This window comes from Quercus robur, chromosome 9, assembly GCF_932294415.1.
Source record: "Quercus robur chromosome 9, dhQueRobu3.1, whole genome shotgun sequence".
Lineage (NCBI taxonomy): Eukaryota > Viridiplantae > Streptophyta > Magnoliopsida > Fagales > Fagaceae > Quercus > Quercus robur.
In genome coordinates this window covers 17,742,681-17,766,759 of record NC_065542.1, presented here as the reverse complement: position 1 = coordinate 17,766,759, position 24,079 = coordinate 17,742,681, and the positions used below count along the sequence as shown (strand labels likewise).

The 24,079-nt window shown below is 39.9% G+C and overlaps 1 protein-coding gene across 1 annotated transcript; it reads right to left on the bottom strand.

Annotated features, from left to right (window-relative positions):
- Positions 1–8,947: 8,947 nt before the first annotated feature.
- LOC126699997 (purine permease 3-like) lies at positions 8,948–23,754 on the bottom strand. The gene is made up of 2 exons (XM_050397977.1): positions 22,965–23,754; positions 8,948–9,681 (listed from the first exon to the last, which is right to left on the bottom strand). Exons 1-2 carry the CDS (start codon positions 23,673–23,675, stop codon positions 9,337–9,339), a joined length of 1,056 nt encoding a protein of 351 aa, XP_050253934.1. The 5' UTR covers positions 23,676–23,754; the 3' UTR covers positions 8,948–9,336.
- Positions 23,755–24,079: the final 325 nt, after the last annotated feature.

The following is a 24,079-nucleotide window of genomic DNA, read 5'->3' as shown; positions in this document are numbered from 1 at the left end:
AAGGCCCCCATTGGGGGACATAAGGATGATAATTGGAGGAACAGGTGCGGCCGGGTCATCAAAAAAGGCTCGCAAAACATATCTTCGGATGGTACAGAATGTCCAGTTGGCGGGTACAGTGCCAAAGATGGCAAGAAGGGAAGGCCCCATTATCGGGTTCTCGGAAGAGGATGCAAGGCGCCTACACCATCCACACGACGATGCCCTCGTCGTCACCTTGCGGGCAGGCGACTACAACATCCACCGAGTGTTGGTCGACAACGGTAGTTCGGCCGACATCTTGTATTATCCGGCGTTCCAACAAATGAGGATTGATAGGGAGCTGCTGATACCAACAAACGCCTCGCTCGTTGGTTTCGGAGGGAGTAGAATATTCCCTTTGGGCGCAGTCACGTTATCGGTGACAGTAGGAGATTACCCACAACAAATCACCAAGGACGTAACATTCTTGGTGGTCGATTGCTCGTCAGCCTACAATGCTATTATTGGGCGACCCACGCTCAACTCGTGGAAGGCGGCAACCTCAACTTACCACCTGATGATCAAGTTCCCAACAGAGTATGGGGTAGGAGAGCTACGCGGAAGTCAAATTGCCGCACGAGAATGCTACGTAGCTATGATGGAGGTGGAAGACCAGATCCAAGCCTTGAACATAGAAGAACACCGAACGACGGCAGAACCTACAGAAAAGCTAGAGGAGATAACTCTCGACAGTTCCAATCCAGACCGAACCACCAGGATCGGAACGCTTGCCAAACCCGCAATCCGTCAAGAGCTCGTAGCTTTCTTGAGAAGCAATAAGGATGTGTTCGCCTGGAGCCATGACGATATGCCAGGAATCGACCCCTCGGTCATGGTACATAAGTTGAATGTGTTGCCCTCGTTTCCACCCGTCCGACAAAAGAAGAGAGTATTCGCCCCGGAACGAGACCAAGCAATAGCGGAAGAGGTCCGCAAACTCCAAGAGGCAAGCTTCATCAGGGAAGTCTACTACCCCAATTGGCTGGCGAATGTGGTAATGGTGAAGAAAACGAGTGGCAAATGGCGGATGTGCGTGGACTTCACCGATCTTAACAAAGCATGCCCCAAAGATAGCTATCCCCTTCCAAGGGTCGACATCCTAGTGGACTCGACGGCTCAACACCAATTGCTAAGCTTCATGGATGCTTTCTCGGGTTATAACCAGATCCGCATGCACGAGGACGACCAGGAGAAGACTTCGTTTGTAACCAGTCAAGGACTCTTCTGTTACAAAGTAATGCCATTCGGTCTGAAGAATGCAGGGGCAACATACCAGAGACTAATGAACAAGATGTTCGCACAGCAGATCGGGAGGAATGTCCAAGTTTATGTCGACGACATGCTGGTGAAGAGCCGGAAGGAGGAAGACCACTTGGAAGATCTCAAGGAAACATTCGGCACACTTCGATCCTACAACATGAAACTCAATCCAGGAAAGTGCGCATTCGGTGTATCGGCAGGCAAATTCCTAGGATTCATGGTATCTCAAAGGGGGATTGAAGCTAACCCGGACAAAATCCGAGCCATAATGGATATGGCCCCCCCGAGAAACGTGAAGGAAGTACAGAGCCTTAACGGCAAGGTAGCGGCATTGAATAGATTCGTGTCGAGAGCGACGGACAAATGTTTACCCTTCTTTCGAACATTGAAAAAGTCATTCGAGTGGACGGACGAGTGTCAGCGAGCCTTCGAGGAGTTAAAAACCTATCTATCTTCACCACCTCTACTGAGCCCCTCGCAACCAGGTGAAGAGCTCTTCCTCTATTTGGCTGTCTCCACTGTGGCCGTCAGCGCGGCCTTAATCAGAGAGGAGGACTGGGCACAGAAGCTCGTGTACTACGCCAGCCGGGCGCTCCGCGGTGCCGAGGAAAGATACCAACCTATGGAGAAACTCGCTTTTGCGTTGGTCACGGCGGCTCGCAAGCTGAAGCCCTACTTTCAAGCCCATACCGTGAACGTAATGACCGACAAGCCCTTGCGAAGGGCACTAAGTAATCCTGAGGCCGCAGGTCGACTGACGCTGTGGGCAATAGAATTGAGTGAGTTTGACATCAAGTACCGTCCACGTGTGGCCATTAAAGGACAAGCTGTAGCCGACTTCATAGCAGAGTTTACGCATGACGCGGACAAGGGGGCAGAAGAACCCCCCCAGTGGAACATCTACACCGACGGATCATCCAATAAGCGAGTTGGAGGAGCCGGCATAGTATTGCTGTCACCTAAAGGAGACGAGATTGAATGTATGGTCCGTCTCGACTTTCCCATTACCAACAATGAAGCAGAATACGAAGCGGTAGCAGCAGAACTCGACCTAGCCAAAGTCGCCGGAGCTGAAAGTGTGGTCGTACATTGCGACTCTCAAGTCGTGACCAATCAAGTAAACGGAGATTATGAATGCAAAGGGGAAAGGTTGAAGAGATATCTTGATCAAGTCAGGGCTAGAGTCGACGGGCTAAAAGCAATGTTCGTCCAGATCCCCAGGGGAGACAATGAGCCCGCTGATCGGCTAGCCAAAGCCGCTTCAGCAGAACATATGATAACACCGGGTAATGTACTTCCCTTTGTTCAAATCTTTCCGCCAATAGACCCCGACAACATGCAGGAGATACGCTCCGAAAGAAACTGGACTACGCCGATAGCTTCATACTTAAAGGACGGGATATTGCCTGAAGAGAAGGAAGCAGCGAGAAAGCTAAAAGTCCGAGCGGCAAGGTTCGTCTTGATAAAAGACATTCTTTACAAGAGAGGTTTCACCCGTCCTTACCTAAGATGTCTCGGGGTTGAAGAGGCAGACTACGTGATGAGGGAAGTACACGAAGGAATATGCGGGAATCATTCTGGATCGCGGTCGTTGGTGCACAAACTGTTACGAGCTGGGTATTACTGGCCGACCATGCAAAAGGATGCTGAGTCCTACGTTAAAAGATGCGACAAATGCTAGAGGTTCAGCAATTTTATCGGACAGCCAACTGAAGAGCTAACCCCCATAACGGCTCCATGGCCGTTCGCTCAGTGGGGACTGGACATCATGGGACCTTTCCCAACGGCGATAAGGCAGCTAAAGTTCTTGGTAGTGGGTATTGACTACTTCACGAAATGGGTAGAAGCGGAAGCCTTGGCCACCATTACAGAAAAGAACATTAGAAGTTTTGTCTGGCGGAACATAGTATGTAGGTTTGGTATTCCTAGAGTCCTTGTCTCAGATAACGGGAGGCAGTTCGATAACGGCCCCTTCCGTGATTTCTGTACACAGCTAGGAATAAAAAACCACTACTCATCACCCGCCCATCCTCAGGCTAACGGTCAGGTTGAGGTCACAAACCGATCCCTGCTAAAAATTATCAAGACTCGGCTCGAGGGGGCAAAGGGCATATGGCCAGAAGAATTGCCAAGCATACTGTGGGCGTATAGGACAACGGCGAGGACTCCGACAGGAGAGACACCGTTTCGACTGACATACGGGAGCGAGGCAGTCATCCCAGCAGAAATTGGACTCACAAGCTACAGGGTTCACAACCACGACGAGGGAAGGAATGACGAATCCATGAGGCTACAGCTGGACCTTATAGATGAGGTCAGGTCGGCAGCAGAACAGAGGATCGCTAGATACCAGGATCGCATGTCCAGACATTTCAACTCCCGGGTCCGACAAAGAAGCTTCCAAGTAGGAGACCTCGTACTCAGGAGGGTCATGGGTACAACTAGAGACCCTACACAGGGAAAACTCGGCCCCAACTGGGAAGGACCCTACAGAGTTACGTCGTGGAAAAGGAAAGGAACATACCACCTGGAGACAATAGACGGAGAAAAGCTACCACATCCGTGGAATGCCGAGCACTTGAGGAAATACTACCAGTAATATTGACACGACAACCAATTTCTCTTTTAAGACTTTTTGGCATTATTAACTTTTTTTTGGCACTGTTTAACTATTTTTGCTACAATATTGTCGTGCCTTTTTTAAGCCCAAGGGGGCAGGCACTTTTCCTTTACGCATTTCTATAATCAGATGCAATTTTGATCTTCTACTTGAATGTATGTCATTGCAATTGTCCACAAAGTTAACGGAAACAATAGAAGTCCACAAGATGGACAGATTATCCTACAGGGACGATCACCCTAAGTCCACAAGGTGGACGGATCATCCTACAGGGATGATAACCTTAAGTCCACAAGATGGACGGATACAATATGAAGTCCACAAGATGGACGGATTATCCTACAGGGACGATCACCCTAAGTCCACAAGGTGGACGGATCATCCTACAGGGATGATAACCTTAATCCACAAGATGGACGGATAAAATATGAAGTCCACAAGATGGACGGATCGTCCTACAGGGACGATCACCCTAAGTCCACAAGGTGGACGGATCATCCTACAGCGATGACCTTAAGTCCACAAGATGGACGGATACAATATGAAGTCCACAAAAGGGACGGATCGTCCTACAGGGGCGATCACCCCAAGTCCACAAGGTGGACGGATCAACCTACACGGGATAACCTTAAGTCCACAGGATGGACGGACGCAAAATCTGAGCCCACAAAGTGGATGGATCACTAAGGTGATGAAACATAAGTCCACAAAGTGGACGGATCACTAAGGCGATGAAACATAAGCCCACAAAGTGGACGGATCACTAAGGTGATGAAACATGAGTCCACAAAGTGGACGGATCACTAAGGTGATAAAACGTGAGTCCACAAAGTGGACGGAACACTAAGGTGTTGAAATAAGTCCCCAAAGCGGACGGATCACTAAGGTGATGAAATTAGTCCACAAAGTGGACAGATCACTAAGATGTTGAAATACATGAAATAAAGTCCCAAGGTGGACGGAAATAATAGAAGAGCGTGTTCGCAAAGTGGACGGAAGTTAACTACGTTAAAATTTTTACAAGTCCATTAAATACGCGATATATTTAAAAAATGATGTACAACGCCACAAAGTGGACGGTCCTCCTAATAAACCTCTCAAAACAGACGGAAAAGGAAAATCCTCAACGATGTAAATGCTCAATCAACACAAGATAATAAGTCTACAATGTGGAGGGAATATCACAGAAACAAATATTCTCACAAAAATCCTTCCTCAAGAAGGGAGACGGAGCTTTAAACAGGGTACCAAACAATTATAAAAAGCATATGTGAACATTAAGCCAAAAGCCCCAAAGGCAAATGTTTAATACAATTAAAAAGGACGGATTGTCTTAACATGTGGATAAAAAAAAAATAAATAAATAGACGGATTGTCCTCAAAATGAATTACATAGACGTTAAACTTCCTTCGGTTCAGCAACTGGGACATCCTTCGACGGGGCGGACTCTCCGTCTCCTTGAGCAGCACCGTCGCCAAAAAGGTCCTCCGTATTTTCGGAGGCGACGGGGAGGGCAGAAGTCTGGGCTTGGTCCTCAAGTTTGACCATTGTCAAATCCAGCTCTGGATAAGCCTTCTTGACTTGACGGAGAGAGTCATCGAAGCCTTGAAGGAAGGAGTCCAACAGCTCACTCAAACAGGACTCCGAGCATCGATACTCCTCGACGGCTGCCTCTTTCGCCTGACGGATCTCTTCTTTGAGTTGTTTGATCTCCGCCTCTTTATTCTCTATGGCCGTCAGCGCAGTGGCCGTCTTCTCCTCCAGCTCCTTCCTCACTTTCTCAGAAAGCTCCAGCTTCTTCTCCATCTTGGACCTCCATTTATGGAGTTGTCCGAGCTCTTCCTCCGTCTGCTCCGCCTTCGCGCGCACCCGTTCCAAGGCACTCTCACGGTTGAGACACCGGTCCAGTAGTCCCTTCATCATGACCAAGGACTGCGAATAGAAAAGAGACCGTCACATAATGTAAGTAACAACAAGAAATAAAAATAAAAACTTATTTGACGGACATAACCAACCTGAGCGACGGCAAAGAGGCCCGTCTCCCCCATGGCCTCCGTCGAATGGTTTCCCAGGTCTTCATAATCTTCTGCCGTGATGATGGACGACAGCTTCTCCAATGCATAGTTGGAGTCATCACGGAGAAGGGAAGGAGGTCTCTCTTGCTTACCGTCTGGGACCGTCATCAATCCCTTACCCTTCCCCTGCTTCGCTGGGGTGACGGCCTTGTTACCCTCAGCCATTAAGCCAACCACAGGTTCAAGAGAGACCTTTGGTTGCTTAAATGGACGGTCGGATCTTGTCGTCATTTTCCTCTTAGGGACTGAAGCCGACACCTTAGGTACCTCCTCGCCGGATTCCCTCTTCTTGACGGCTTGTGACTTGATCAAAGCTCTCCTCTTTGCGTCATCCATCTCTGCAAATAATGACGGATGAAATTAAAACAAAATAAAGCCAGGTAAATGGCAAAGTAAAGTCGACGGGCTTACGTCTATGAACTCGCTCGTCGTATCTTATTGCTTCTTGGGTGGGCTCAGGACCGTCGCAGTACCAATGTATGGTCCTCGGGTTCACCAACTTAGCCCAAGTCCTTTCCTCCGGCGTAGTCTTCTTGCAAACCTTTTCAAGGAAGCTAAACTCCTCGAGGCTGACTTGTGGGCGCCGTCTACCTGCAAAGAAAGATGATCAAGATATACACATATAACTGGACGGATATGAAAAGCAGTACAAAATTTAGACGGATGCATACGTGTCTGATTTATAACTGCCCAAGTTGTGTCGACGGGCATGTACTCCGTCTTCCCTGGATGGTTCATCCATCTGTCACCCTCCAGGAAGAAGTACCGACTCTTCCAGTCTCTATTTGAGTCTGGGGTCTCAAAGATCACCTTCAACAAGGGGCTCCGACTAGCAAAACTATACATCCCCCTTGATCCAGAAATCTCGTCTGGACGGTAACAGTGAAGAAATTCACGGACCGTCAATTTTCTTTCCCCGTTTGACATCGCACCGTAAAGAATCTCCATGGCTATGAAGACCCTCCAGGCGTTAGGGGATATCTGGGTGACGGACAACCCCAGATACTGTAAGAGTTCCCTATGAAGGGTAGAAAGCGGGAATTGAAGTCCAGCCTTCAACGCCTGCTCGTACACTCCGACACCGTCTACCCCTTCATAGTAACACTTCTCCGACACATATGGTAGACGGATGGAAACATAGTCTGGGATTTGGAAGTTGGTCCTGAAGGTGCTGAAGTGTTTCTCCCTTATGACGGACGTGAACCTATGCACCGTCCACTCTGGCAACATGATGAACTGCCTTAGTCCATCAGCGCCTACAACGGACTCCAGTGCTTGATCCCCGTCGTCATCGGAGCCCTCTATTTCGACAATCTCCACATCCTCATTTGTTGAGGATGAAGAAGAGGCAGACGGACTCCTATCTTCGCCGGGGCTCTCTTGGTCTTTATGACCGGACGGGTATACATCCTCGTATTCCGTCCCATCACGAACCACCGACTGGTTACTTGACGCACTAGACATTTCCTACAATTGACAATGAAACCTAAGACCGACGGGTTTGAATGTGTTGACGGGTACGGAAAGCCTAACAACAATGCATGGACGGAAATGTAACTTGACTATAGTAAATTAGAAGCACTTACCAAACTTATCAGAGGATAGGTGACGGTTGGTGTAATCAACAGATAGTCGTCCACGACGGATTACTCTGACAAGGTTGACGGCTTCGCTCTGACAAATGCGTTCTGAGTGAAAAGTGAAAAATGAAAGAGTGAGGCGCCTTATATATATAGGAGGTGCACGGAAGACGAAGCGACGCTTCGATCCTATACAACGACCATTCAGAGAGTGACACGTGGCATGCTTAATAAATGCAGACAACCTGTCAGTACTTACCAACAGATTCGTACCCGTCATGTAACCGTCAACTTGGTGAATCTTCCTATGACGGGTTCATCCATCTGGAACCGTCGTCCTTAGTGCATGAATCCGTTATAAAATGACCGTCATACCCATACCTAAAGACCGTCACCCCATTGATCCTTTGACCTAAAAGGTGACGGACCATTGGGGTGAAGGGGGCAACTGAAGATGATAAAATATCGGGCCTGATGGGCTTGCCTTGACGGGCCTGACGGATTGGGTCTCTTGGGCCTGTGTGAAGATGGTCCCAGCTTTGAAGGCCCATCACTGACTGACACAGTAAGGGCCCATGATCCAAAACGTCCATAGCCCAGAAAAACCCTAAGATCCGGAAGTGGGAATCCTTGCTCACCACGCTTAGCAGAATTGGGAGTAGAGTCCCACATTGAAAAGATGTGGAAACCAAAAAGGAAAAGTCAACCCTCTATCACTATAAAAGGTCTAATACCCACAGAAATCGAGGTACGCTTTAATTGACCCTCTCTAACGCTCTAAGTAAAACAGAACAATTCTAACTTGACCGTCGGAGAACCTTTGGCCGGCACCACACCGGTGCTCTCTGAAGGACTTCCGTCGATTGTTCTTGTCGTGCAGGTTCGATTCGAGTCGCGAGTACGGTGTGACCCATTGGTGACAATTTTCGACGTCATCACTATGAATGTTGTATTCACCTCTCAATCTTTTATTTGCAAGTATCAGGAGGCTTTCGACAAAGAACAACCTTCTTCCCAAGAACATCGAAAGCTCAGTCACAATTTTAGTTCCAACAGGGAATGACAACTTATCGTCAAAGTAGCAGGTTCCAGGAAAAGGAAACCCAACAGAGGATGATATGATTATGAAGCAAAAAAATTTATTGGGCAATATTAACTTTGGGGGGGGGGGGGGGGGTGGTGCGCTGGGCTGGGGGGCTAGTAGTGCTGTACCAACTTACCCAGCAAATGTCCAGGAAGCAGTAATGGAGGCCTCAATAAAAGCTAGAGACTTTGGTTTTTTTTTTTTTTTTTTAAATGATCCTTACTAATTGCAAAAGAATAGAACAAGTTTGCAATATGAAAAGTCAACCACAGTGGTAGGAAGAAAGTTCATGGGCTCACACTTGGAAAAAAATGAAGAACAGGAATTTTGTTTCATTAAAACTGAGTAAACCAACATATTACATTTACAAACAAACAGCTTTATTGAAAACAAAATCAACATGTAAAACAGTGCAAGCATTCATTGTGTATTCTTTAGTTAAAAACTGAGTATAACAATTTCCAAATACAGCACAAAGCTTTGAGATGCATTGTACATATTCTTTATCTTGATCCAAGCAAAGTAGGACATCCCAAGTATCACCTTCGAAATTTTCCACATGCAAGCCAAATTTAGAGATTTTTCTCCAGTGATATTATCGAATTCGAGTGAAGCGAAGCCATGCTTAAATACCTTCAAACTTCAAACATATCCTACTATATGTGAAAAATCAAGAAATACAACTAGTTTTGTTATCATGGATTGGGAATATCCTGAGGTACTTGTGTCTCTACCAGAATCTGCTTCTTTTTCCTGTCATCTTTTATCTCACCATAAAAGTATGAAACAAATCCCCATAGAGAAAGTGCAAGAGCAACTCCTTTTTCTGCTTGAAATTTTTCTCGGTAGAAAATAACTGCTAGGATCTCTGTCACTGGGAGTAGAACTGCAATTAAAATTCCAGATAGCAAAGACGAAGCACAAAAGATGATTCCCACTGTTCCCATGAAGAAACACTGACAAACAATTGCATTAAACACTATCACCATGTAGTACTTTGTTTCCCCGAGCTCAAATGCCCTTGCTTCTCTTGGAATTGCCTACAAAATAATAGAATTTACTCTGCAGGAAATATTCGTAGCTACAATATTATGGAATTAACTTGTTAAAATTTCACTTGGGTTGGATTTAAACTACATGTTGGTGATATATACCATCACCATTTCTTTACTTAACATACAAGCCACAACTCTAGACAGTGTTTTATTAGGAGAATTTATTGTGTTTCCAACATCCAAAATTTCAAGAATGTGATGTTTGAGAATGTAATTAAGTTCACGTTTAGCTTAATTAGGAACTTGATTCAGTTGAGCAACAGCCACTAGCTACTTCCGTACACAACTATAGATCCATTCTTCATACATGATGCAACTTCACAATCCTTCACATAGAATCGTTTTGCTCTTGTGAACACTGTTCATAAGTGGCAAAAGTCACTAGAAGCTCGGCCTAATATGTGAGTTAATTGATTGAGTATCACCCATAACTCAAATCTCATAATACAAACTCAATTCCCATAACTCATTTCTCTAACTCTATTTTTTTTTCACTCACTCTAAAAATAACTTGTTTGGTTTTATATCTTGGTGCATATCTCCTATCTATAATTCAAATTTTTGCATAAAGTGGTGGAGGCCATTGAAACCTATAATTCAAAAACATCCAAATTGTGTTTTTCAGTTTTCATGACTCAAACTCAAATTTTTGATTTTTGAGTGTGAAAACTCAATTCAAAAATCAGTCCAAACAAATTGAATTTTGGTGGACCCCACATTCTTTTAGTTTTGGGCAAAAAACTGAGTTATATAATTTAGTTTTCACGCATCCAAATACCCTTATTCTTCTAAGAATATCTTTAGGCTTGTAAACCTCTTTTTTTGGGAATGCTTATATAGACACTAATGGAAAAAAGTTTTTAGTGGTAGACATATAAATATATAATGGTGCTTTTTAATTAAATATCAATATAAAAAGCCCACTAAAGTAAAGCCCATTTTTAGAATCTTATAGTATTGATGACATAGTGATTTTTTTATAAGTAGTACTGTAGTAGTTCCATACATTGACCCATGATAATCAAAGCATATTGGACCGACCTTATCCACATATTTAAGTAGGGAAAAAGATTAATACATTAGACTGTTCATGTAAGACTTCTGCATAAAGAGGTCGCAGTTCCAATCATTAAAGGAAAAACATTGTATAATATTAGACTACTCATGTAAGACTTTCTACATAAAGAGGTGGCACTGCCACTCATTAAAAACGACAAACTAGGGGTAATTTTAAAAATTGCAGCACCAACCAAACCAACCATGCTTATACCAGGCTGATCACTTCAGGCAATGTTCAGTGACTATTTTTACAAATGCAATGGTGTTGATGCAGACATTGATAAGGGGTTTGAAAAATGGATAAAAATCACATTTGATTGCCTACCAAACCTCCCCCCCCCCCCCCCCCCCCCCCTCCCCCCCCCTCTTGAAAAAAACACCCTTCTCTCTCTCTCTCTCTCTCTCTCTCTCTATATAGGATTGTAGTGGCAGTGCCAGGATTTCAGTTTGGGGGCAAGATTGAAAAAAATACTAAAAACAAAAGTAATCTAAAAATATTAATCGATAATAATAACATAATAAATAGACAATTGTAATTACAAGTATATATTTGATATTATTAAAACAAAGAAACAAAAATAATCAATCATAGTTACTAACAATCAAAGTGTGAAATTAATTTAAATACATAAAATTTAGACATAATTTGATCGCTTAAAATAAATTAAAAAAATAAATCAATCTACAGAAGTTAACTATGGAACCTACTAATTGAAATGTCATACAAACACAACTTTTTCATAATAAATTTTACAATTGTTAAAATAGTGGACTATGAGTTGTGAAGGAAATTGAAAGGTGGAACTTGTTTTGGTAGCTTAATTCGAGGACAGCTGGAACCTCCAAAGAACACACAGAGAGAGAGAGAGAGAGAGAGAGAGAGAGAGAGAGAGAGAGAGAGAGAGAGAGAGAGAGAGAGAGAGAGAGAGAGAGAGAGAGTGTGTGTGTGTGAAAAGAAAAAAACAGAGATAGGGAAATGAATAATTCTGTTGATCAATAGCTAACAACCATTTACAATGGTCTTGCCTTTATACAATTCCGCTTTGCAACTCACTGCAATGCCACTGCCTCCACAACCAACTAACTAACTAACTCCATAACCAACTAACTAACTCTAACTAACTACCTCCACTATTAACTAACTAACCCACCAGCAACTAACTCACATAGCCACACAATTAGCTAACACAACACAGCTATAACATAGTGAACAGTACATCAATGCATAGTAATAGCATTGCATTAACAATGGTCCTAACAATTACCCTCCCCCCCCCCCCCCCTTTTTAAAGCACCTTTCCCACAAGGTGAGGAAACTAAGATTGTAGATCATACAAGACCTCCTAAGTAGCATCATCCTTGCTTTCACCCTGCCACTGAACTAAGACTTGAGTTATAGTCCTGCTCCTTAACTGATGAGATCTTGTAGCTAAAATCTGAACTAGTTCTGGGGTAATGATCAAATCAGCATTAACAGTAGGTAATGTAGGCTTAGGCAACACCCGATTTCCCAATTTGGCTTTGAGATTGGAAACATGAAACACAAGATGGATAAGGGAACTAGTAGGCAAATCCAACTTGTAGGAAATATCCCCAACCTTCTGCACAATCTGAAATGGTCCATAGAAACGAGGGGCAAGCTTACCAAGCTTCTTGTGATGCACAGAAAATTGCTTGTATGGTTGTAGCCTCAGGTATACCCAATGCCCCACCTCAAAGGATATCTCTACCATTTTTTTTGTCAGCATACCACTTCATCCTCTCCTGAGCAGCACGCAAGTTCTATTTAAGTAAAGCCAACAACTACTGCCTATCCTTAAGCAACAAATCCACAGCCCTAACTCTAGTTGTACCAGTCACATAATCCATAACCTGAGGATGAGGATAGTCATAAAGAGCTTCAAAGGGAGAAAACTAAGATTGCAGATCATACAAGACCTCCCAAGTAAGATTGGTGAGGAAACTAAGATTGCAGATCATACAAGACCTCCCAAGTAGCATCAACCTTGCTTTCACCTTGCCATTGAACCAAAACTTGAGTTATAGTCTTGCTCCTCAACCGATGAGATCTTGTAGCTAAAATCTACACTAGTTATGGGGTAATGATCAAATCAGCATTGACAGTAGGTAATGTAGCCTTAGGCACCACCCGATTTCCCAATTTGGCTTTGAGATTTGAAACATGAAACACAGATAAGGGAACTAGCAGGCAAATCCAACTTGTAGGAAATATCCCCAACCTTCTGCACAATTTGAAATGGTCCATAGAAACGAGTGGCAAGTTTACCAAGCTTCTTGTGATGCATAAAAAATTGCTTGTATGGCTGCAGTCTCAGGTATACCCAATGCCCCACCTTAAAGGATATCTCTACCATTTTTTTGTTAGCATACCACTTCATCCTCTCTTGAGCAGCACACAAGTTCTATTTAAGTAAAGCCAACAGCTACTGCCTATCCTTAAGCAACAAAACCACACCCCCAGCTCTAGTTGTACCATAATCCATAACCCGAGGAGGAGGATAGTCATAAAGAGTTTCAAAGGGAGAGAGCTTAGCTAAAGTGTGGAAATTGGTATTGAATCAGAATTCTGCTAAAGGTAACCATTCAACCCATGTATTAGGCTTATCAGCTGCAAAAGCTCTTAAGTAGTGCTCCAAACTTTTGTTAACTACTTCAGTCTATCCATCAGATTGGGGGTGATAGGAGGAAGACATAGCTAAAGTGACCCCTTGCAACCTCATCAATTCCTTCCAAAAATTGGAGGTAAATACAAGATTCCTATCACTAACAATGGTGGAAGGCATACCATGCAATTTGAAGACAAACTGTAGATAGAGATTGGCAACCTTGGTAGCAGTGTAAGGATGGGAAAGGGGCATAAAATGGACATACTTAGTGAGTCTGTCCACCACCACAAACACAACAAATTTCAAATGAGTCTTAGGCAACCCTTCAGCAAAATCCATGCTTACATCCAGCCAAGGTCTTTCTGGAATGGGTAGGGACTGCAACAACCCAGTAGGAAAACAAGTTTCATGCTTTAGCCTCTGACACACATCACATTCCCTTACATATTGCTTCAGATCCTGCCTTAGGCCAAGCTAGTAGAAATCATTCTAGAGCCTATGCAAAGACTTTACATATCCTAAATGACCTCTTAATGGACTATCATGCACCTGCTGCAACACCACAGACTTCAAATCCCCATTAGAATCACCCAAATACAATCTGCCATTGTAAGAAAGTAAGCCATTGTAGAAAGTAAAACCCTAAGGTACATTAGACCCTGACTGAATAGCATGAATAATAGCTTGGATTTTTGAGTCAGTAGCATAACTCAATTTGAGATTGGACAACCAAGTAGGGGTAGGAAAGGATATGATCTATAATGTGCCTTCAGAAGTAGATGAAACAAATGATGCAAGAACAGCTGGGGTAGGTGACTTAGAAGCAGAACTCGAGGTACCAATTTCCTCACTATGTCTCCTTGAAAGGGCATCAGCCACAACATTATCTCTGCCTTGCTTATATTCCATTATAAAAACATACCTTATGAGCTTAGTGATCCACCTTTGTTGGGCTGGAGTTCCCACCCTCCGCTTCAACAAATATTTCAAACTTTGGTGATCAGTTTTAATGAAAAATGGCCTTCCTAACAAACAGGGCCTCCATTTATTCACTGCTACCACCAAGGCCAACAATTCTTTTTCATAAGTGGAAAGTGAGAGCTTATTACCCTTCAATGCCTGGCTGTGGAAAGCAATAGGCTATGATCTTGCATCAAAACAGCTCCCAACCCTAGACCAGAAGCATCACACTCCACAGTGAAAGGCTTGGTGAAATCAGGTAGAGCTAACACAGGAGGGCATGAAATAGCATCCTTAAGCTGTTGAAAAGCTTGAGTAGCTTTAAGGGTCCAAACAAAAGGAATCTTTCTTCAATAATGCAGTCAAGGGTGCTGCAATTTGCCTATATCCCTTCACAAACTTCCTATAGTATCCAGTAAGGCCAAGAAAGCCCCTTAAAGCCTTGACATCTTTAGGAATAGTCCACAGCTGCATAGTAACAGTCTTCCTAGGGTCAGTCTTCACTCCCTTACCAGAAATAAGATGGCCTAGATACTCCACCTCCTCACAAGCAAACATGCACTTAGACTTGTTGGCATACAACTGATGCTTAGCCAAAGTTTCCAAAACCAATCTGAGGCGACCAAGGTGATCAGATAGAGAACTACTATACACCAATATATCATCGAAGAAGGCAAGAACAAATTTCCTTAAGAATAGCTTAAAAATAGCATTCATCAAGGATTGGAAGGTGGAAGGAGCATTGGCATAACCAAAAACTCATAGTGGCCTTCATGGGTCCTAAAAGTAGTTTTAGGAATATCTTTCTCTTTCATTCTAATTTGGTGGTAACCAGACCTCAAATCCAATTTAGAAAATACATAGGCACCACATAGTTCATCCAACAACTTATCAATGACAGGAATACGGTATTTTTCCTTAATTATCTCTTGGTTTAAGCCCTATAATCAATACACATCCTCTAAGAACCATCATCTTTCCTAACCAAGAGAACATGTGAGGCAAATGGACTACAACTATTCCTAATGGAGCCAACAAACACAATTCCTTAACTATCTTCTCAATCTCATTTTTTTGATAGTAAGGGTACTTGTAAGGTCTTTGAAAAATGGCTTGAGCTCCTTGGTGTTGATTTGATGTTCATGCCCCCTAATAGGAGGTAACCCCACAGGAGTGGCAAAGACAGCATCAAACTCCAACAACAGCTCAGAAACATGCATAGGAATTTTGGGAGCACAATCTGTAGAATGAGAATCTGTAGGGACTGAAATATGTAGAACCAACCCTCTCTTCACAGATTCCTTCAAGAACTGAGTACCTTCTTGAATATTAGTACCTGCACCCCTCAACCCTTGTAGCAACACAAACTTTTGTTCATAGGAAAAACACATGGTTAGTAACTTGAAATCTCATTGAATGATTCCGAGGGTACTCAACCAATGAGTCCCTAACACCAAGTCATAACCTCCCATAGGCAACACATGTAATTGAACCAAGAATTGATGCCCATGCAAAAAGATAGGAACTTCCTTACATAGTCCTTGAGTTCTAATCACATCACCATTAGCCACTTTCACTTCCAAAATTTGAGAAGTATCCACAGGAATATGCAACTGAGGAAGTAAGGAAGTGTCAATAAAATTGTGTGCGCTACCTGAATCTATAAGAATTACAAGGGACTTATGCTTGATCCTTCCCATTACCCTCATAGTACCAAAAGTAGGGGTATCACTCAAGGCATAAAGTGTAATTTTAGCATTCGCAGTATTATTTTCTTGACTGTATAAGGTGAGATCAGAAACAGAAACCCCACTACCCTCATCCAATCCAGTAATATGTACCCCTAAATTAACTTCAGGCACAAATTCCACATAATCAAGAAGGAACAACATAGCATTTTTACATTTATGACCAGGACCTCACTTTTCATCACGATTATAACACAATCCTTTCTTCTTCCTTTCCTCCATTTGAGCAGGTGATATTCTTTTAATTGGTAATCTATTATTCCTATTATCTACCAAAGGAGGAACTTTGGGTGGACTTAAGATTGAGGTCTTACCTTGCTCCAATTGGACCTTAGAATTCCTCTTACAGCTCCAGTTGTACTCTTCCTGAATCTTGGATAAACCAAAAACCTCATTTAGTGACTGAGGATTAAGCATACGAACAGGAAGCCTTATCTCATCCTTCAACCCACTGAGAAAGCAACTTAGCTTGTGTGATGAGGATAACCCCTTAATCCTATTAGACAAGACTTCAAATTAAGCCTTATACACTGCCATAGAAGTTGTCTACCTCAGCCTTGTCAACGTTTCCATGGGATCATCATATGTAGTCGAGCCAAATCTCACATGCAGAGCCTGAACCAGTGACTCCCATTCACAAAACACCCCTGCTTCTTCACTTTCTTGGAACCAATCAGGGCTTCACCTTCCATATGAAAGGAAGCTAGCATCAATTTCTCTCCAATTGGAGTATTGTAATACCTGAAATACTGATTTGCCTTATACACCCAACTTGCAGGTTCTTCACCAGAAAATCTTGGGGAATCTAACTTCATGGGGCGAGAAAGAGGCAACAATGCAGAACTAGGGTTATGATTTTCCCCAATTCTTGGAGATTAGGAAGAGCCACCTTGATCTAAGGAACTCAATTTCTGCAAAATTGAAGTTAATTGTTGGCTCACCTCATTCAAAGTTCTCATGTGAATTTCTTGTACGGTTCGTATCTCTTGTAACTCCTTAGTATGATGATTAGATATGCTTCGAAGTGAAGTAATGGCTTCATTGGTTGCAGCAGAGGCATGAGTCTCTGCCATGAATGCCAAGGAAAGCCAAACTTTGATACCAAATGAAAGGTGGAACTTGTTTTGGTAGCTGAATTCGAGGACAGCTGGGACCTCCAAAGAACACACACAAAGAGAGAGAGAGAGAGAGAGAGAGAGAGAGAGAGGGAAATGAATAATTCTGTTGATCAATAGCTAACAATCATTTACAATGGTCTTGCCTTTATACAATTCCCCTTTGCAACTCATTACAATGCCACTGCCTCCACAACCAACTAACTAACTAACTCCATAACCAACTAACTAACTACCTCCACTATTAACTAACTAACCCACCAGCAACTAACTCACACAGCCACACAATTAGCTAACACAACATAGCTATAGCATAGTGAATAGTACATCAATGCATAGTAATAGCATTGCATTAACAATGGTCCTAACAGAAATAAAGTGGTGGGTTCATCGATGTAAGTTGTTCACCCTTCACAGTTAACTATTTTCACAATTGTGAAATTTACTATAAAAAAAATTATGTTTATGGCATTATAATTATAATAAGAAAAGAAAAGAAAAATTCGAATAGGGAAGAAAAGTACTGTAAATAGTACAATGGATGAGACAAGATCAAAACTACTTGAAATAAATACTATTTAAGAATATTAAAATAGGTGAAAATGATTGTGTGAGGGAATTAGGAAGCTTTTTTTCCATTATTTCCTTCTGGTGTTAAGGCTGTTTCATAATAGTGAGAGTGTTTTTTATAATTTTTCCACTGATAGAGGGCAAACTACTTAAATACACATCACATAGCAGGTATCAAGGCATTTTTTAGAAGAATCAGGGAGGGCAATTGCCCCATCTTGCCCCCCTTGGCTCTGCCCTTAGGGTTGGGTTTAAGTTATACATAGTATAACTTTAAGCAATGTTACACTAACTAATAATTTGTTATAGAATTCATATTTTGAAAATCATATCATTAATTACATGTTCTATATGTTCTTAATATTCATGCAAATTTTCATGTCAATTGGATGCTATTTACCATTCGATCCATAAAACTCATCTTTTATGCATTATTTTTAACTACAAAAACTTAAATTTAAACAATTGATCGATAACATGACTATTAATCTTTGATCACCTTTAAATTTTGCAAGCATGAAGAATATATGAAAATAATGTAATTTAACGGTGAATTTGTCAAAATTTGCATCCAATTAAAAAATATTGAGTGGTGTAACATTACTTAAAGTTACACATAATATAACTTAAATCCAACCCATATGTGTGTGTATGTATGTGTGTGTATCATAAAAAAAAAGAAGATGACCTACTTATTAAATTCATGTAGCTTGCTTAATAAACAGTTGTGTTGGGTTAACACAAACACGATTTATTTCAATTTGTTTAATAAATTGTTATATTTTTTTTGCACATATACAACTCATTTCAATTCATTTAAATAATAAGACATAAAATAATAATAATAAAATTTATATTTTATAAGCTCATAAATTACAATTTTTACAGATAAATTCTACGTAAATTCTATTTCGTAATAACATTAATAGAAGTACTAGCAACATTCAATCTAAAAGGTTTTATTTAACCTAACGAAATTCCACTCAAATTTACCAATACACAATTTAAAGAAAGATAAAATGAAACATGCGTTTATTTAATTTTCTTTGTTTTCGATAAAAATGTTAGAATTTTAATATTGTCAATGATAAAGTTTTCAATATTAACCAATAAATTCTTTTAATTACTTAATTCCATATATAAAAATATATAATTAAAATTTAAAATTTTATTGAATAAAAATGACATTTATTTACATGAATTAGGGGAAATTACACTTTACTCCCCTAAACTATATTCCTTTTTACACTTACCCCCCTAAACTATTATCCAGGTATGAATGTTCAAATAGTGTGTAAAACAGCTTGAACGTTTAGACCCCCAAATTATAAATTACCAATTCAAGCTTATTATCAAACAATATATATGCGGAATATGAACATAAGCTTAAAGTAGAATTGATAAAACAATCTAAACCAAATAAAATCACAATCACAGCAGAAATTAAATGGCACAGATTAAGGGAAGAGAGATGTAAATACAAAGACAACACAGTGATGTGTTATCGAAGAGGAAACCGAAGTCCTCGACGTAAAACCTCTTCGCTACCTTCTAAGTGGTCAATAATCCACTAGAAAATGAAGTTGGAATATATGAATAACAGAAGACCCTCCAAGCCTTAACTACCTAGTGTACCTAAGCCTTCCAAGTTTCTTGCTCTAACGAGGTTACGCCGAACCTTTGTCTTCTCTAGCTTACCGGATTCCGCTATAGTCCATAGCATCAACTAATATTAATTGGTCCCTTCCTAACTGCTTCCTAAGCACCAAACAGCCTCCTCATAGATATGGGTATGATGAGAGAAAGTTTTGGCTAATGTACTTCTTAAGGATGTAACAATGGAGAGGGTGAGAGTAGAGGAATTTGGAGAATAAAAGGATGAAGATTATGAATGAGTCAATCTTGTGTTTCTCTATGGTTTCTCTCTCAAAATTCTCTCTGGAAGTTCTCTACATTTCGTGGGTATAAAGGTCTATATATAGTAGGGTGTGTATGGAATGCGAAAAGTCAGTTTTGTAACAAACAGGGGTTCTGGCGACTTGGCCTCACGACTTGACTGAGTCGCGAGTCCGAGTTGTGAGCTAATTGTCTGGCCAGACTGGAAGATTTGTCCTGTAGTGCAATAGTTGGCGTGACTCTTCAGCTCCCCTGCATGCTTCACATGTGTGCTTGCTTTGACGACTTGCCAGCCGCAAGCCAGTCGCGGGGCCCTGCTGAGTTGCATACATTTGAGCTTTTCTTCACACTCTCTCACACACTACCCTTACATGATTCCCACCTAAATACAGGGTTTCTAAATGTTGAATTACAAGCAAATTGGCACAGAATAAAGCCAACAAAATGGTTGATTAAATTCAACCTTACAAGGTAACACTTTACACCTCATCCTTTGAGTAATGTTTTAGCGAAGTAGTACGTGTGCATTATCATAATTTAGGGGAATAAAGTGTACATTTTTATAGTCTATGAGGGTAAGTGTAAAATGTGTCATATTTTAAAGGGCTAAAGTATAATTTCCGTCCATAAATTAAATAGGTTCATGTCAAAACCAGTTAATCCAATAATATTTTGAGTTATTTTAGGTTGTAGGATAATACAAAAAAAAAAAAAAAAAAAAAAGAGCTAGCCAATTTTTTAACCAATTTGCATCGAGTCAACCCACACTGATATAAATTTATTTAGACTAAACATTAAATAGCAAAAAAAAAAAAAAAAGTGTCATGTTTATATTGGTGGATTATGTTAAATATTGTCACCCCTTGCGATGAAATTTGAATATGAAATGATTTTTTCCCTCTTTTTCAATGGCATCGATCTACCAATCACATCACCATTAAGAACAATGCTAGTACTACAACAAAACTTACAATTTTGCCATAGTTTACTCACATGACAAGTTGTGAATGATGGAGTTATAAATTTACCACTTTTACTCAACTATTCACAACTTGTTACGTAAACAAGTTGTGATAGAAATTATGCGTTTTGTTATGACACTACATTATTCCACAATTTGACTCTCCAACCTTTGGGGCGGGGATGTGATTTCCCATTTTGGGGAACTCATTGTGTTGATGTGATATAAAGGGGTTTTTAAACTGGAATGTGATTTACCTCTAGTACTTTTTAAATTGGAATCTCCTTTTATGTTAATGAGAGATCGTCACGTCACCCACTAAGTAAATAAAAGTTGGAGATTAAAAACTCACTATCACTTGTCATTGTATATTTAAAACAAAATGACATGTCCAGTTAAAAAAATACTAAAGGTAAGCCAAACCCGATATTAAAGATCCTTAACCCATCGAACACCTCTCAAAATTTATAAAGCACAAAATTTCAACAATGTTTTAATATTGGAAAAAGTAAAAAAGTAGTAGTGCAGTAAACGAACTGAGCTTTGTCGAGTAGTACATGTTTAAGCCTGGCTCGTTAGGAAAAGTCAAAAGTTTAAGCTTGAATTGAGCTTGTGACAAGCCTAAAAATGATGTTTGAACTTGAACTCGTAGGAAAGCCAAAAAACTTGAACTTGGCTTGGCTTGACTTGATTAATTAGTCAAGTCAAGCTCAAACTCGAGCTCAAGTCAAGCTTTCAAACTCGAGCTCAAGTCAAGCTTTTGAGCTTGAGATCTAAAAAAATCACATTATCAAATGCTTAAATCTCTAAAATTAAGAAAAAGAAAATAAATTACTTATTTTATCATGCGTCTAGTCCTACTTATGATTAGCCATTATTTAAATTAAAATTTTAAATAATTAAATTCAATCATTCATCATTCATTGTCTATAGTTTCAGCAATTATTCAAAATACAATTTTTACATTCACGTTATATAGTGAAGAACTAGAAAAATACTTGTTTGTAACTACTATGGATGAAAAAAAATACTAACATGTTTCATAACTTTACTTTAGATGATTAATAGGGAAATATCATATGTGGCCCACTTAATTAATTAATTATTTTTTAAATATAATTATAGTCTAAAGTGGTTCTTGGTCAATTTAGAGGGAAGAAAAAAAATTACGGTAATGAGTAATGGTTCCATATTGGCCATATCATTATTAAAATATGTGTAATAAGTATATTTAGCTAACACATATAAACTTATAAATGAGTCTATATTTGAATTGTTTTGTATTAAGCCTAATAGCTCATGAGCTTGTTCGTGAACAAATTTTTTTGCTTGGGCTCGGCTGGTTTATTAAATGAGACTAAAACTAAGGCTCAAGCTTGACTTATTTATAAACAAAAAAATATGAACGAGTTTTTTATCGAGCCAAGCATGAGTTGTTCATGAATGATTTGGTTCATTTACAGCCCTGAAAGGTAGTAACGGGAGTTTGCGTTATGATAGAAAATGAATAACAATTTTTTTAATCAGGACAGTAAATTGAAATATTATTGCCATTTTTAAAAGTTAACTTTTGGAAGCCATGACAAGTGTATGTGACAATTTTTGCTTTATAACAAAAATTATAAGACAATTTCACTTATTAACTTATTATTATTATTTCTTGGATATATATATATATATATATATATTTTAGTAAACCATTTAAAATTTTTTAATATAAAAAGTAAAATATAATTAATTATTTTGACAGTTTTTTCAATTTTTCATAATTTTTTTTTTAAAAAATGATTAATATGTTAGGGGCATACATATATATACTTTTTACCGTAGGATGAATACTAATTTTTTTTATTTATTTAAGTTTTTTTTTTTTTTTGCTGACGTGTGATGAATATATATATATATATATATATATATATATATATTTTTTAGACGAAGAACGTGGGATGAATACTTTTTTTTTTTTTTTTTTATGCCCGAGAAAGTTCTGACATAATGCAAAGTTAAAACTATAGAAAATTAACTTGTCCTATACTTTAATAAGAAAAGATTAAAGAAGAAAGAAAACAAAACCCGTTGTCCTATTCTCAAAAAAATATTGGTCGATGAAAATAATTAGGCCGGCGAAGAAAGAGAGAGAGAGGCTAAAGACGGACTGACAGAGACATATTAATATATACTCAGAAGAGTCCGAATTAGTAAGACTTTTTATACCATATTCTTACCTAATTTAATTTTATACTAAAATATTATTATAAATTATTAATTATTTAAAATTTTAAACTACTAAAAAATGTAAATTCAATCCTTTAATCATAATTCTGTCACATACCTGGAAGTCTTTGTTAATTAGCATCCCTATGGTGCAAAGAATAGTTGCAAACAAACTGATCACCATCTGAATCTCCATCACCAATGAATAAGTGATGGCCTGCTTGGCCTTCCTGTAGGTCAATTCCACCAACGGCAGCACAAAACCATATAGTGCTGAAGCACCTAGTGTCATGAAGAACCCAGAAAAGTACTCCTTATTAGTTTCACCACTAGGACGATCATTGCTCGTATGTAAAGCCAAAACACCAGCTCCAATGGTGAGCAAAACCACTGCATTGATGGAATAGGAAGTGAACTTTTGCTTCACTAAAAGGAAAGCAAAGGCAGCAGTGAAAGCAAGCTGTGAGGCAATGATTAAAGAAGAAGTTGAGACGGGAAGGCGAGCCACGCCATAGGCGTAGAGATAGTCAACAAAGCCTGTGAGGATTCCTATAACTGCGGAGGCAATGAACAAAGGTGGTTTCATGAAGAAGAGCTTGGTGCTTGTGCCTTGTTTGGCTCGGCGGTTAAAGTATGTGATTATGAGAGGGAAGAGAATGATAGGCCAGCCACCAGTTTGAAGCCAACTTGAGAACCAAACTCTTTTTCCGCCAGGGATGAAGTAAAGTCGCATTATTAGTGGGCCGCCACCGCCTATAGATAATAGGATACAGCTTAGTATGAGAAGAACTTTGTTCATGGCGGGGTTTCCTTGAGCTTCCAGTTCCATGATTGTAGAACTCTCTTTCTTGTTCTCTGTGTTTGTGTCTCTCTTATCTCTATGTAAATAATAAAGTAGGGGTGAAAAAGGAGACAAAAGACAGGTCAAGAATCAAGATATTTATTGAGGAGGTATGAATTTTTTAAAGGCCTTTATATTTGAATATTTGAGTATTTATTTTTGGTTCCGTTAGTATTTGCTAACTATAATTTTTTTTAAAAAAAAAATTTGATACCATTTTTATTGAAAAATATAAAAAGTTATAATAAAAATTAGTTACATTTTTTTTTTTTTTTTTATAAAAAGTTTCTAAAATTATTTATTAAACTAATGTTCTTAGGGAATTTGTTAACTTTTCATTTTTTATTTTTCGGTAAGATTTAGGTACATTACTTAGGTGATATTTCTTAGGT